This window comes from Saccharomyces cerevisiae, chromosome IV, assembly GCF_000146045.2.
Source record: "Saccharomyces cerevisiae S288C chromosome IV, complete sequence".
NCBI lineage: Eukaryota > Fungi > Ascomycota > Saccharomycetes > Saccharomycetales > Saccharomycetaceae > Saccharomyces > Saccharomyces cerevisiae.
In genome coordinates, this window is record NC_001136.10 from 403,455 (window position 1) to 417,563 (window position 14,109).

The window sequence follows — 14,109 nt, forward strand, 5'->3', positions numbered from 1 at the left end:
TCTCTTTAAGCTTGCCTTCACATAAACATCACTATTACTCTTTGCAACCCTTGGTAGTTTTTTTTTGGTTTTGTTTACTATTTCTAATTGATATTATCATTTAATACGATGGAAGTGACACCAAAAATTATTTTGTGTCACTGCACACCATAAATAAAGGTATTGGTCAGAATATATAAACATGTATGATATATAAATTGTGGCATCACAGTAATGCTCAAACAAAAACTTTAATGTTCTTTACTCTTTTAGGGTGTATTCAGTGTTTTTGTCGTTTATTTTTGAAATGTTATATTTTGAAAAGAATTCTCCAGAATCACCATTTGTTGTGATAACAAAGTGTTTTGATAGTAGCGTATTTACACTTTTGATGGCAATAATTGTGTTAAGGGTTTTGCTGCTGTTAGAGGTTTCACTTTCTTGTAATATCTTGAAAAAATCAGCCTTCGAATAAGCTCCGCCATTGAACATTATTGCAGGAAAGGATTCGTCTAAAATAATGACATATACGTCTGCAATATGCTTCTTGCCCTCGAGTTTTTTTGAAGGGTTTAGCGGTAAATTTTTCATTGAGTCTAAATACAACTTGTATCGAACACTGGAAAATATGAAAGTTTGGAATTTTCTGAGTTCACTTCGGCAATTATCAATATCGAGTTCCAAGTCATAGGATTCTTTGATCCATTTCTCGACGCTGTCTCCTAAAAAGTAGGATCTTATTCCCAGTTCGTTCTTGGTGAAGGACTCCAACACTCTTTTCTGCAGGAAACTTAGAAACTGCTTTCTGGTTTCTTCTTGCTTTACTAAATCAACATTCAAACCTTTGGCAAACTCGTTTGGAATTCCCATCCTGGAAGATATCTCTTTCCAACTCTGAACCATAGGTTGTAATTGTAATGATCTCATGGTGGGTAATGTTATTTTCAATTTTGTTTTCGGTAAGGAGGTCAAGACATCTTTGTAAAAGATATTTTTCTGCCATTTTTTGAATTGTTTAAAAAAAAAGAACATAATAAGAAGGGGAAAAAAAAAGTGAAAAATTAAGGGAATAACGACTATCGTTGATGTTAGAATGAATGTGAAGATACTTGCAGTTGCAAATATGATAAAAAATGGGGAGACTTTATATACTTTCACAAACGGCTTGTTACCGTTCTTTGGTGACTTCGAAGAAAATATAAACTTTATTTCTGCACGTCGTGACGAATGGAAGGCTCTTTTACCAACCAACCTGGATGTCGAGCTTTTCAGACTGGATAGAAATTGGTGAGTGGTAGAACAATAATTAGAAGAAATGCATGAAAGCTTACGAAACTGGAAACTTTCTCCTCGATATTTTGGAATTGCGGGAGATGTAATCGCCGAAGGCACTGGTTTAGGAAAAGCCCTTAATATTCCTGGCAAGTACATATTGAAACCCTTTCCATTATTGAGACTATTGAGCGTAACGCTGTTCATAAGCTCCCTTGTCCTACTGGCTAATCCCACTGGAACTTTGAACATTTTTTCCTACTCATATGTGGTTATGGTGGTCTTATTTATCTGCGCTAAATCACTTTTCAATTATTCTTTGCAGTTTATAGGGGAGGAGACTTCCTCTTTGTAAAATCTAATAGGGCGTGTTCACAATTTTATGCGTCGGGTGACTTCAATTTGGCGCCCGTTGAGATTATCTAAAAAATGCTTTTATTTATTTAAGCGCTTTTTGTTTTGACGAATGTATTTATGTTTTTGTATATATATGAGCGTTTTTTTTTTCCAGATTTAACTAGTTTTCTTTTTCACCTGTATGCACACCATCTTTTATTCCTATATAATGCCTTTTATAGTACTTTGAATCTTCTATATACAATTTTTTAGGTTTTATCTTTTAAAAAGTGTTTATTTCATTAATTTGAATCTTTATTCCCGTGTTGCTTGGTCAGCTCATTCAACTCCTCCTCAGTGACCAAGTGATGCTTATGATTCTTTGGTTTTTCAACCAAATCGCCAGATGTAGGGTCAACTTCACAGGAGGGGACGGATACAAGCCAATCATCCTTTACCACGTCATTCATTAAAACTCTTTGCTTTGGTTCTAAAGCCAACATTCTGCCTATTATTGTCCGTGAATGTCTTGGCAGTAGCCTTAATATTTTATTTGGCCCCCGAACTATATCATCTTCGTCCTCAGGTTCCTCAGTAAATAACCTAAATGAGTTGAAGCTCTTTTTTGGAGCCTTCCAAGGAAATCTTTTAAGGACCATACAGTAAAATATAATAGCGATAGACCACACATCTGCTACTCTTGGATCGTAGGATGTTTGTTTCAATAACTCAGGAGCCAAATAAGGGTCAGAACCCACGATTCCATGTGATTTTACAATGGTATCTTCGTAAGGGTATTGGAACACTACAGCGCTCCCAAAGTCAATCAGTTTCAAGATGCCATCTTTAGTGACGACACAATTGTCCAATTTTAAATCCCTATGAGCTAAGCCCATAGAGTGCAGGTAATTAACGCCGTGGCACAGCTGCTTGAAGTAACAGTTGACTTCATCTTGTGTCATTAGGTTACTCATGACGAGATTAAAAAAATCATATGGCGCATACTCCATTACTAATAAATAGGTGTCACCTTCAGTCAACATATCTAGGGTTTCAACGATATTTTCGTGGTGCAGCGTGGAACCAATACAAAATTCAGTGGTAACCTTCTTAGAATAATTAGCTAATTGAGACTGATTAGTTCCTTCATTGTTTAAGTGTGGTTTTCTGAACATTTTGCAAGCAAATAACTTGCCGTCTGTTCTTTCTACTACGGACACTGAACCGGAAGCTCCTTCGCCTAATTTTCTACCAGGAATACCATATTTTTCTAATAGCTCCACTGGGTTATCTGTTTCGTATAACGCTTTTCCGTTACTTTCTACTATATTTTCATTGGTGTTCAAATTGAGCTTCGGTTTTGTAGGGGTGGATCCACGGTTGTGATGGTGGTGATGATGATGGTTATCGTGATAATCATTATGAATTTTTTTGAAAAATCTTGTTAATCTCAAGGATTTTTTCTTTCTTGATGAGGTATCATCACTACCGCTTGAAGAATTATGCTGTAGTTCCACGGACCCAGGGGTGGAGGCTTGAGAGTCCATGAAGTGTTTGTCTTCAATCTGTTTCTGTAGTATCTCTACGGGATGCATATGTGCCTGGTATGATAAATTCGAAGAGGGTGTATCAGATTTTGCAGAAGACACTGTAGAAATGTTGCTATGAGCTGTAGAGCGAACGGGGTGAGGATGGTGGAAAGCATCTTTTGAGCCTTGATGAATGTAGTTTATTGGATTGTGAATACTATGGGGTAAGTGGGGCACAGTGTGTCCCGTACGAACGGGATTATGATTGTTAGGTAAGGGCCGTGAAGGAGAGTAGTCAATAGGAGCTTTTTTAGCTGAAGTAGGAGAAATACCTGTCAAAGTAGAACTTGCTACTACGTGTGACTCCTTTGACAACGCGCCATTTCCCTGGGGGCTCTTTCCTATGGTAGATCTTCGGTCGTTGGGTTTGTTATACTTTATTTGATCCTCTTGGTCAGAATCTGTATTCTTTTTTGAAGATCTAGAAGAAGACCTTGAAACATCATCTGTCTTTGAGTATGATTGGTTACCACCTCCATTGAATATTTTAGCCGATAAATTCTTCAACTTAGTTGGCCTAAATAATGAAGACAGCGAAGTTGATGAAGATGAGTGTAATGGAGTTTCCTTAACCATTATGCTATGAATTTCAGGCTGCTCTTTTCTGTCCTTCTCTCTTTTTTTCCCTCTCAAATCCTCTCAGCTTATTAGCGCACTAAAGAGTCAGTTTGGGTGAATAGCGTAATCAACTTATGGAAAAGAAGAACACTAGAATCCGTCACTATTGGCTGCAAATAAGTATTATATCTTTTTTCAATGAGAAATCTTGCTTGCCCCATAACAGGTACAATACTTAGCAAGCCAGGAAGAGTCACACTGCAAAATAGATATATGAGAAGCGGAAGTAGCTTTTCCCCTTATAGATGTACGCCGTTCGATATTACCCGAACTGCAAGAAAAGCTTCTCCAAATATCTACTGGCCTCCATTCAAGAAGGCAATTAAAGAGACTATGTGTACATGAATGGGAACTTGGTATGATGGTAGTAATGCTTTATTAGTCATTCCCCTACCCCCTTGCGCAACCTATCATTTTACTTGCCAGATGTGCTCTCCACTGTTAGAGCCTCTTCGCTGACAAAGAATGGACGAGTACGCGAGCGGTGAAACGAGCACTGCAGGCAAGAGAAAGAAAAATCATGCATGATTTGGAAAGCGAATAAGAAATGACGCAGTTGAGTGTTTGAGTTGGAGCCAGCTGTGTTATTCACAGGTTCATTTCGAGAAAATAAACGCCTTTGGTGGAAGCGGACACTATATTTCACATTTTAGCTGTAGAAGTAAAAAATTTATTTCAAGTTTACTTAATCCATTCAAGCAGTGCTTTCCCGGAGTTTCGAATAAAAGACACTGAGGACTTTTCAGTTTGAATTTGAGATATGTTGTGGAAGTTTCCCAATACCAGAACCGCCTTTGAAATCCGGAAGTTTTCTTTTATGTTCTTGTGAATTTTCTATCCGAGTTTTAACTTTCGATATTCAGAAAGAATAGCCGTTCATCTCTTTTATATTATATTTAGCGATGTAATGAAAGTAAAAAAACAAAAAAAAAAAACAACAATAATCAAATGACGCATATCTAAATATTCCAGAAAAGAATATAAATAACGAGGGTGATAAAGCGGGTGCAATTAAATTCTCTGTAGTACAAAAATATGTAATAACCGCAGAACTTGTTAGTGGAATCTCTTTTAGATGTAGCTTGAAGGCTCAATTCGCTCCCCTTCGGTTTGCTGAAGGAAGAACGATGCGGAATATTACTTTGTGACCATGTTATGTAAAGACAATTTCCTATTTTTTTTTATTTCTGCCCATGCATGGCTTATTGATTCACTAAGGATGCGTTATACCTTGTTGTGTTCCAATCCCAGTAAAACGTCAATTCCTTTTCTTTGCTAACTTTGGAGACGTCGCAATCTTCATAGAAGCTCACACCTCGTAATCTGTCTTTGGCATACTCGTAAAATGTGCCCTCTTCACATGAAAAACCTGGACCACTGGAGCAACTCTCTATAGGAACCACAGCATCGTTGACCACATAACGGACGTACGAATCGTTTGAGCATTGAAACTTTTCTGTGTAGACTCTAGCTCCCTGAGGAATGTACCACGACCTGTGGTAGGAATGATCACGAAAGGGAACATGATTGGTTGTTAAATTTCTAGTGTCATCAATCAATCCAGCAGTTGTCAAATAATTTAGAATATCAGTATCGTGCGTAAAGCTCAGCCAAACTTTTTGGTCCAAGTGCGCACTTTGTCGTATTAGCTTCACTGTTGCATTGAACAAATTAGCACCTATAGATTTAATCAATTTGTATCCGGGACCATTTTGGTAGAAGCTCGTCAAATCAGTCTCATAAGAATAATGTATTAACTCTGCCGCGGAGAAAATGTCACAAATGTTACTATAACCTTTTGCGTTCAACTCGAAGGCACACCAAGAAAACAAGGCCGCTGCATCTTTCCTGCTCAAGTTCAGCCCTTTATTTTCGTCATTAAGACGATCGGAAATATTTTCTAAGTAGTCCCTCGAATATGACATTAATATATCATTGTTGGCATTCGAATTCCAATTGGGGCACGAACTTTTGGCAGCTAATGTGTTTGCTCCTGACGAGGAATTTTCGCTAAGTGTTTGAAGTGATATATTAAAGCCATCGCCCAAAGCCTCGGCAAAATATTGCGCAGTATCGTAGATTCTTTTCGAATTTGTGGTGAAGATAGGAAAGTTGGTACAGTTCTCCATCAATTTTCCATATTTTGCTAAAAACTCCCTTGCATGTCTCTTTGCATTCATTTCTCCTGTATACGGGTTCAACACATCAATCGAATTTTGCAAAGTTGTCTCCATTTCTAGAAGACTTTCATCGGGAATAAAAAATTCATATCCATTATTCAAAAACGATAATGATCCCTCGTACTTACCTGTGTAATTGGATATTTTATACCATACTTCAAAAATATCCTTGGCCTCACTTCTGGTAGGATACCTTTCGCCATGTCTGCCAATCATTTGAACTTGCGTTAATCTACAACCTTCAGGAATATCAGTGGGTATACCGTAGTTAGCGGGAAAGGAGAAATATGGCGCAGACCCTCCAAGAAAGGGAAACAGACTCTTCTGAGAGCCAATTAGTTCAATATCCGCAAAACTTCTGAGTGGGATGGAGAGTGCCTTAGATAATAGAACACCTAAACAAATGGCAAAAATAACGGGCTTCACCATTGTTCCTGTATGGTGTATTAGAACATAGCTGAAAATACTTCTGCCTCAAAAAAGTGTTAAAAAAAAGAGGCATTATATAGAGGTAAAGCCTACAGGCGCAAGATAACACATCACCGCTCTCCCCCCTCTCATGAAAAGTCATCGCTAAAGAGGAACACTGAAGGTTCCCGTAGGTTGTCTTTGGCACAAGGTAGTACATGGTAAAAACTCAGGATGGAATAATTCAAATTCACCAATTTCAACGTCCCTTGTTTAAAAAGAAAAGAATTTTTCTCTTTAAGGTAGCACTAATGCATTATCGATGATGTAACCATTCACACAGGTTATTTAGCTTTTGATCCTTGAACCATTAATTAACCCAGAAATAGAAATTACCCAAGTGGGGCTCTCCAACACAATGAGAGGAAAGGTGACTTTTTAAGGGGGCCAGACCCTGTTAAAAACCTTTGATGGCTATGTAATAATAGTAAATTAAGTGCAAACATGTAAGAAAGATTCTCGGTAACGACCATACAAATATTGGGCGTGTGGCGTAGTCGGTAGCGCGCTCCCTTAGCATGGGAGAGGTCTCCGGTTCGATTCCGGACTCGTCCAAATTATTTTTTACTTTCCGCGGTGCCGAGATGCAGACGTGGCCAACTGTGTCTGCCGTCGCAAAATGATTTGAATTTTGCGTCGCGCACGTTTCTCACGTACATAATAAGTATTTTCATACAGTTCTAGCAAGACGAGGTGGTCAAAATAGAAGCGTCCTATGTTTTACAGTACAAGACAGTCCATACTGAAATGACAACGTACTTGACTTTTCAGTATTTTCTTTTTCTCACAGTCTGGTTATTTTTGAAAGCGCACGAAATATATGTAGGCAAGCATTTTCTGAGTCTGCTGACCTCTAAAATTAATGCTATTGTGCACCTTAGTAACCCAAGGCAGGACAGTTACCTTGCGTGGTGTTACTATGGCCGGAAGCCCGAAAGAGTTATCGTTACTCCGATTATTTTGTACAGCTGATGGGACCTTGCCGTCTTCATTTTTTTTTTTTTTCACCTATAGAGCCGGGCAGAGCTGCCCGGCTTAACTAAGGGCCGGAAAAAAAACGGAAAAAAGAAAGCCAAGCGTGTAGACGTAGTATAACAGTATATCTGACACGCACGTGATGACCACGTAATCGCATCGCCCCTCACCTCTCACCTCTCACCGCTGACTCAGCTTCACTAAAAAGGAAAATATATACTCTTTCCCAGGCAAGGTGACAGCGGTCCCCGTCTCCTCCACAAAGGCCTCTCCTGGGGTTTGAGCAAGTCTAAGTTTACGTAGCATAAAAATTCTCGGATTGCGTCAAATAATAAAAAAAGTAACCCCACTTCTACTTCTACATCGGAAAAACATTCCATTCACATATCGTCTTTGGCCTATCTTGTTTTGTCCTCGGTAGATCAGGTCAGTACAAACGCAACACGAAAGAACAAAAAAAGAAGAAAACAGAAGGCCAAGACAGGGTCAATGAGACTGTTGTCCTCCTACTGTCCCTATGTCTCTGGCCGATCACGCGCCATTGTCCCTCAGAAACAAATCAAACACCCACACCCCGGGCACCCAAAGTCCCCACCCACACCACCAATACGTAAACGGGGCGCCCCCTGCAGGCCCTCCTGCGCGCGGCCTCCCGCCTTGCTTCTCTCCCCTTCCTTTTCTTTTTCCAGTTTTCCCTATTTTGTCCCTTTTTCCGCACAACAAGTATCAGAATGGGTTCATCAAATCTATCCAACCTAATTCGCACGTAGACTGGCTTGGTATTGGCAGTTTCGTAGTTATATATATACTACCATGAGTGAAACTGTTACGTTACCTTAAATTCTTTCTCCCTTTAATTTTCTTTTATCTTACTCTCCTACATAAGACATCAAGAAACAATTGTATATTGTACACCCCCCCCCTCCACAAACACAAATATTGATAATATAAAGATGTCTGCTGCTGCTGATAGATTAAACTTAACTTCCGGCCACTTGAATGCTGGTAGAAAGAGAAGTTCCTCTTCTGTTTCTTTGAAGGCTGCCGAAAAGCCTTTCAAGGTTACTGTGATTGGATCTGGTAACTGGGGTACTACTATTGCCAAGGTGGTTGCCGAAAATTGTAAGGGATACCCAGAAGTTTTCGCTCCAATAGTACAAATGTGGGTGTTCGAAGAAGAGATCAATGGTGAAAAATTGACTGAAATCATAAATACTAGACATCAAAACGTGAAATACTTGCCTGGCATCACTCTACCCGACAATTTGGTTGCTAATCCAGACTTGATTGATTCAGTCAAGGATGTCGACATCATCGTTTTCAACATTCCACATCAATTTTTGCCCCGTATCTGTAGCCAATTGAAAGGTCATGTTGATTCACACGTCAGAGCTATCTCCTGTCTAAAGGGTTTTGAAGTTGGTGCTAAAGGTGTCCAATTGCTATCCTCTTACATCACTGAGGAACTAGGTATTCAATGTGGTGCTCTATCTGGTGCTAACATTGCCACCGAAGTCGCTCAAGAACACTGGTCTGAAACAACAGTTGCTTACCACATTCCAAAGGATTTCAGAGGCGAGGGCAAGGACGTCGACCATAAGGTTCTAAAGGCCTTGTTCCACAGACCTTACTTCCACGTTAGTGTCATCGAAGATGTTGCTGGTATCTCCATCTGTGGTGCTTTGAAGAACGTTGTTGCCTTAGGTTGTGGTTTCGTCGAAGGTCTAGGCTGGGGTAACAACGCTTCTGCTGCCATCCAAAGAGTCGGTTTGGGTGAGATCATCAGATTCGGTCAAATGTTTTTCCCAGAATCTAGAGAAGAAACATACTACCAAGAGTCTGCTGGTGTTGCTGATTTGATCACCACCTGCGCTGGTGGTAGAAACGTCAAGGTTGCTAGGCTAATGGCTACTTCTGGTAAGGACGCCTGGGAATGTGAAAAGGAGTTGTTGAATGGCCAATCCGCTCAAGGTTTAATTACCTGCAAAGAAGTTCACGAATGGTTGGAAACATGTGGCTCTGTCGAAGACTTCCCATTATTTGAAGCCGTATACCAAATCGTTTACAACAACTACCCAATGAAGAACCTGCCGGACATGATTGAAGAATTAGATCTACATGAAGATTAGATTTATTGGAGAAAGATAACATATCATACTTTCCCCCACTTTTTTCGAGGCTCTTCTATATCATATTCATAAATTAGCATTATGTCATTTCTCATAACTACTTTATCACGTTAGAAATTACTTATTATTATTAAATTAATACAAAATTTAGTAACCAAATAAATATAAATAAATATGTATATTTAAATTTTAAAAAAAAAATCCTATAGAGCAAAAGGATTTTCCATTATAATATTAGCTGTACACCTCTTCCGCATTTTTTGAGGGTGGTTACAACACCACTCATTCAGAGGCTGTCGGCACAGTTGCTTCTAGCATCTGGCGTCCGTATGTATGGGTGTATTTTAAATAATAAACAAAGTGCCACACCTTCACCAATTATGTCTTTAAGAAATGGACAAGTTCCAAAGAGCTTGCCCAAGGCTCGACAAGGATGTACTTTGGAATATCTATATTCAAGTACGTGGCGCGCATATGTTTGAGTGTGCACACAATAAAGGTTTTTAGATATTTTGCGGCGTCCTAAGAAAATAAGGGGTTTCTTAAAAAATAACAATAGCAAACAAAGTTCCTTACGATGATTTCAGATGTGAATAGCATGGTCATGATGAGTATATACGTTTTTATAAATAATTAAAAGTTTTCCTCTTGTCTGTTTTTTTGTTGGCTCGTGGTTGTTCTCGAAAAAGGAGAGTTTTCATTTTCGAAATAGGTGATTATCATCATGTTGTTATCACCCCACGACGAAGATAATACGGAGCTCACCGTTTTCTTTTTTTTTCCCTTTGGCTGAAATTTCCCACCAGAACAAACGTGACAAAATTATCTTTGAATCCAAAGTAGCTTATATATATACGTAGAAGTGTTTCGAGACACACATCCAAATACGAGGTTGTTCAATTTAAACCCAAGAATACATAAAAAAAATATAGATATATTAACTTAGTAAACAATGACTGCAAGCACACCATCCAATGTCATGACATTGTTCTTGTTAAGGCATGGACAAAGTGAATTGAATCACGAGAATATATTCTGTGGTTGGATTGACGCTAAGCTAACCGAAAAAGGTAAAGAACAAGCTCGTCATTCTGCCGAGCTAATCGAACAATATTGTAAAGCTAATAATTTGAGATTACCCCAGATTGGTTACACCTCACGTTTAATTAGGACCCAACAGACCATAGAAACGATGTGTGAAGAATTTAAGTTAAAGCCACAACTGCAGGTTGTTTACGACTTTAATAAAATCAAACTTGGAGACGAATTTGGCAGTGATGACAAGGATAATATGAAAATCCCGATTCTTCAAACTTGGAGGCTAAATGAACGTCATTACGGTTCCTGGCAGGGCCAGAGGAAACCGAATGTTTTAAAAGAATATGGTAAGGATAAATATATGTTCATTAGGAGAGATTACGAGGGTAAGCCACCACCTGTAGATCTTGACCGTGAGATGATTCAACAAGAAAATGAGAAGGGCTCTTCTACTGGGTACGAATTCAAGGAGCCAAACAGACAAATAAAATATGAATTGGAATGCAGCAATCATGACATTGTATTACCGGATTCCGAATCTCTTCGTGAAGTGGTTTATAGATTGAATCCTTTTCTACAAAATGTCATATTAAAATTAGCCAATCAATATGATGAATCTTCATGCCTGATTGTGGGCCATGGAAGTTCAGTGAGATCGCTACTGAAAATTCTGGAGGGTATATCAGATGATGACATCAAGAATGTTGATATTCCAAATGGTATCCCCTTAGTCGTTGAATTAGATAAGAATAATGGTCTTAAGTTTATCAGAAAATTCTACCTAGATCCTGAATCTGCTAAGATCAATGCTGAGAAAGTCCGTAATGAGGGTTTCATAAAAAATCCTTAAGGGGGGTAAGTATATAATATAATTGTGTATTTTCCGAAGTATAATGAAAACCAATAGAAAACTTATTATAAGTCCAATGAGGTACTTTAAAAATGTGATATTTATAAGAACATTCCTGAATGCAGATATATGATATATATTGTAAATATATATAGATGTGTATATGTATTTCCATTTTGTGTGAGGTTTTCTTCTTTTATCTCCTATATAATTTGTAACCTTAATTAACCCATGACATAACCAATATTAGCCTTTGCAAATTTTGTAACTTCTTGACGTTGTTCTAACGACAAATCTTCATGCTTCGATTTTATATGCCTTGTTAAAGCATCCAGTCTCGAAAACGTCTTCTGATAGCCCTCAGATCCAAGAATTTTTATACACTCCGAGCAACGGAAGACAATCTTCCTTTTAGCGTGAATGGTATTTTGGTGTCTCGTTAAATCATAGGACCTTGAAAATTGGGCACCACACGGTTCATTTGTAATGAGATTCATTATCTGACACGTAAATATTTCGTTATTACCGTCAGAAGATGACGTATGGGCCGATGGTGATGCAGTCGAAGGTTTCGAATTCGAATTTGTAGATGAATGTGAAGATAAGTGCTTCTTAGTATAATTAATTAGCTTCCGCCTACTAGCATTTGAGCTTACTACAGCTGATGTAGGCTTCTTTATTCTTTCTAATGTGCCGTTTTCATTACTGTTACTAACGCAACTACGGTTACTGGATGATTTTGCTGGTTTCCTTTTACCGGTAGTAGCAGTAGACGGTACGTTTGCCGAGGTTGAGGGAGATGGAAATCTTTCAAAATCAATAGTGTTTTTATTGAGGACAAAACTTTGCTTTCTTCTGTTCTTCAAGAGAGAGATATCGTAGATATCGTCTTCATCAAGATCATTATCCTCATCCTCATCCTCTATCTTCTCATGTCCCCGTTCATCTAACAGATCTTCAGATACAACACTGGAAATGCTGTCCATGTTAGAGTCAACGTAACTGTACTCATTAAATAAATGACTAGAACTCTTGGCACGACCCGTTTTTTGATCTGAGCCAAACATTGAGATTGGTGTAACATCCAATGACAGTAAAGGCTCCTCTTGGTGTTGCTCTTGTTGCAAACAATTTTCTTCTATTTCATCCTCTTCATCATCACTGATATCGTCGTCATCAGAGTCAAATTCATTGTTAAAAATAGCTCTCGCATCCTCATTGTTTATTGCGGCGCTATTATCTTGAAGTGACCACTGCATTTTCGGATTATAATTATCCTCATAGAAAAGCACTTCTTCATCATTACCATATAGATTGTCACCGTTATCGAAAAAATCGTTGGAAATTTTAACATCATAATTGAACGTATTCCGTGTCGGTACATACGGGTCTGATACTTTCATTATATTCTTTAGATTGACGGTCTTCTGCAATGGGGTTTCGCTAGCACCCTTAATCTCGTTTGGTATGAGATGGACATTATTAATCTGTCTATCGTTGGCCGTTGCTTCACTAGTCGTAAAAGAGGTGGTGGTAGTTAAAGTAGGATCCGCGTATTTGTTGAATATCGGGAAATGGTAGGTTTGTTGTGGGGGTATCGAAGCTGCACTCGATTCATTCTGGTGTTGTAATGAATGATTCCACGTAAAAGTGTTGTTTTCCTTGTTCTTATTCACCAACTTATATGGAGTAATACTAGCATTTGGATGATAGTTTTGATAATGACTCGTAAACTGACTGTGACCTGGATTAGTATGGTACAACTCGTCTTCTAAAATATCCGTTAAGGTTCTTTTTAGGCTAAGTTCCGTAGAAGCCATGATTGCTTGAAAATTCTAGAAAACTTTTGAAAAGATACAAATTAGCTATTAGTACTATCTACTATTAGTTCAACTAAAAAGCGGAGTTCTTCCTTGAGGAGAAAAGGATGAACAAAATGGAACTGATCTACTCCTTAAATATTCCACGCCAAGAAGAAAAAAGAGTTTCGGGTTTATCTTTAATTTATATTAGAGATAAAACGTATCCTCCTCCTTGAACGATAAAAAATTATCCGTGTGGGTTAGGCTGCTCATCCCGGGCTTTCCCCAAATTGGGCTTCGAACTATTCTTTCCTTATATAGAATTGCTCTCCTCAACAAGTTTCGCCGAAACGGAACTTTCTAGAACCATCACTGTAAACGGCTATTAGTAATAGCGATCACGTGATTATCCGTGGAAAGGTTCGTACGGGCTGAGGCACCTTTCTTTGAGTTCCACGGAACTTGTTATTACAGGAACAGAAAGGTAGTAAAAAAAGAAGTAACGTCCTCTCAGTGCATATAGTTTGATCTCTATAACAATCCGTAGTTGGTTTTCTCAACAATTAATATTGAATACGTTAGTGATGATTGGTTTTCAACCTCTGCCGCTAATTTAGGCACAGTTCTATCGCAGCCGTAATGGAGGCATTATATAGCACTTTAGCGTCGTAACGAAGGGTTATGGTAACCGCCTAACGATTTTATTTACTCGCTTGTTGCTTGCTTTGTAATTGGTTATATGGATTTCAAAATAATATGGTCATCTGACCATGGTGACATAACCAAAGTGTTCGAAAAGATAACTAAATTGATACATCTAGGAAAACTGAAGGAAATCCCTATTGTTAAGTAAACATACTATATATGCCAAAA

The 14,109-nt window shown here is 38.4% G+C and overlaps 7 protein-coding genes and 1 non-coding gene across 8 annotated transcripts, besides 1 other annotated feature; 3 read left to right on the forward strand and 5 right to left on the reverse strand.

Moving 5' to 3' along the window:
* Positions 1 to 240: 240 nt before the first annotated feature.
* MRX9 (Mrx9p) lies at positions 241 to 1,503 on the reverse strand (the record flags this gene model as incomplete). Its single annotated transcript, NM_001180086.1, has 1 exon — positions 241 to 1,503. The coding sequence occupies one exon, from the start codon at positions 1,501 to 1,503 to the stop codon at positions 241 to 243; it is 1,263 nt and encodes a 420-aa protein (NP_010257.1).
* A 386-nt stretch (positions 1,504 to 1,889) lies between these two features.
* On the reverse strand, positions 1,890 to 3,752 carry RTK1 (putative serine/threonine protein kinase RTK1; the record flags this gene model as incomplete). The annotated part of the gene is made up of 1 exon (NM_001180084.1): positions 1,890 to 3,752. The coding sequence occupies one exon, from the start codon at positions 3,750 to 3,752 to the stop codon at positions 1,890 to 1,892; it is 1,863 nt and encodes a 620-aa protein (NP_010259.1).
* An 868-nt stretch (positions 3,753 to 4,620) lies between these two features.
* Positions 4,621 to 4,862: an origin of replication (ARS414; Autonomously Replicating Sequence).
* A 134-nt stretch (positions 4,863 to 4,996) lies between these two features.
* Positions 4,997 to 6,403, reverse strand: DIA3 (putative acid phosphatase DIA3; the record flags this gene model as incomplete). The annotated part of the gene is made up of 1 exon (NM_001180083.1): positions 4,997 to 6,403. One exon carries the CDS (start codon positions 6,401 to 6,403, stop codon positions 4,997 to 4,999), a length of 1,407 nt encoding a protein of 468 aa, NP_010260.1.
* YDL022C-A (uncharacterized protein) lies at positions 6,354 to 6,602 on the reverse strand (the record flags this gene model as incomplete). Its single annotated transcript, NM_001270741.1, has 1 exon — positions 6,354 to 6,602. One exon carries the CDS (start codon positions 6,600 to 6,602, stop codon positions 6,354 to 6,356), a length of 249 nt encoding a protein of 82 aa, NP_001257670.1.
* A 322-nt stretch (positions 6,603 to 6,924) lies between these two features.
* Positions 6,925 to 6,997, forward strand: YNCD0004W. Its single transcript has one exon. It is a non-coding gene; the product is annotated as a tRNA-Ala (tRNA).
* A 1,373-nt stretch (positions 6,998 to 8,370) lies between these two features.
* GPD1 (glycerol-3-phosphate dehydrogenase (NAD(+)) GPD1) lies at positions 8,371 to 9,546 on the forward strand (the record flags this gene model as incomplete). Its single annotated transcript, NM_001180081.1, has 1 exon — positions 8,371 to 9,546. One exon carries the CDS (start codon positions 8,371 to 8,373, stop codon positions 9,544 to 9,546), a length of 1,176 nt encoding a protein of 391 aa, NP_010262.1.
* Positions 9,547 to 10,498: 952 nt separating this feature from the next.
* Positions 10,499 to 11,434, forward strand: GPM2 (phosphoglycerate mutase family protein GPM2; the record flags this gene model as incomplete). The annotated part of the gene is made up of 1 exon (NM_001180080.1): positions 10,499 to 11,434. The coding sequence occupies one exon, from the start codon at positions 10,499 to 10,501 to the stop codon at positions 11,432 to 11,434; it is 936 nt and encodes a 311-aa protein (NP_010263.1).
* Positions 11,435 to 11,658: 224 nt separating this feature from the next.
* RPN4 (stress-regulated transcription factor RPN4) lies at positions 11,659 to 13,254 on the reverse strand (the record flags this gene model as incomplete). The annotated part of the gene is made up of 1 exon (NM_001180079.3): positions 11,659 to 13,254. One exon carries the CDS (start codon positions 13,252 to 13,254, stop codon positions 11,659 to 11,661), a length of 1,596 nt encoding a protein of 531 aa, NP_010264.3.
* Positions 13,255 to 14,109: the final 855 nt, after the last annotated feature.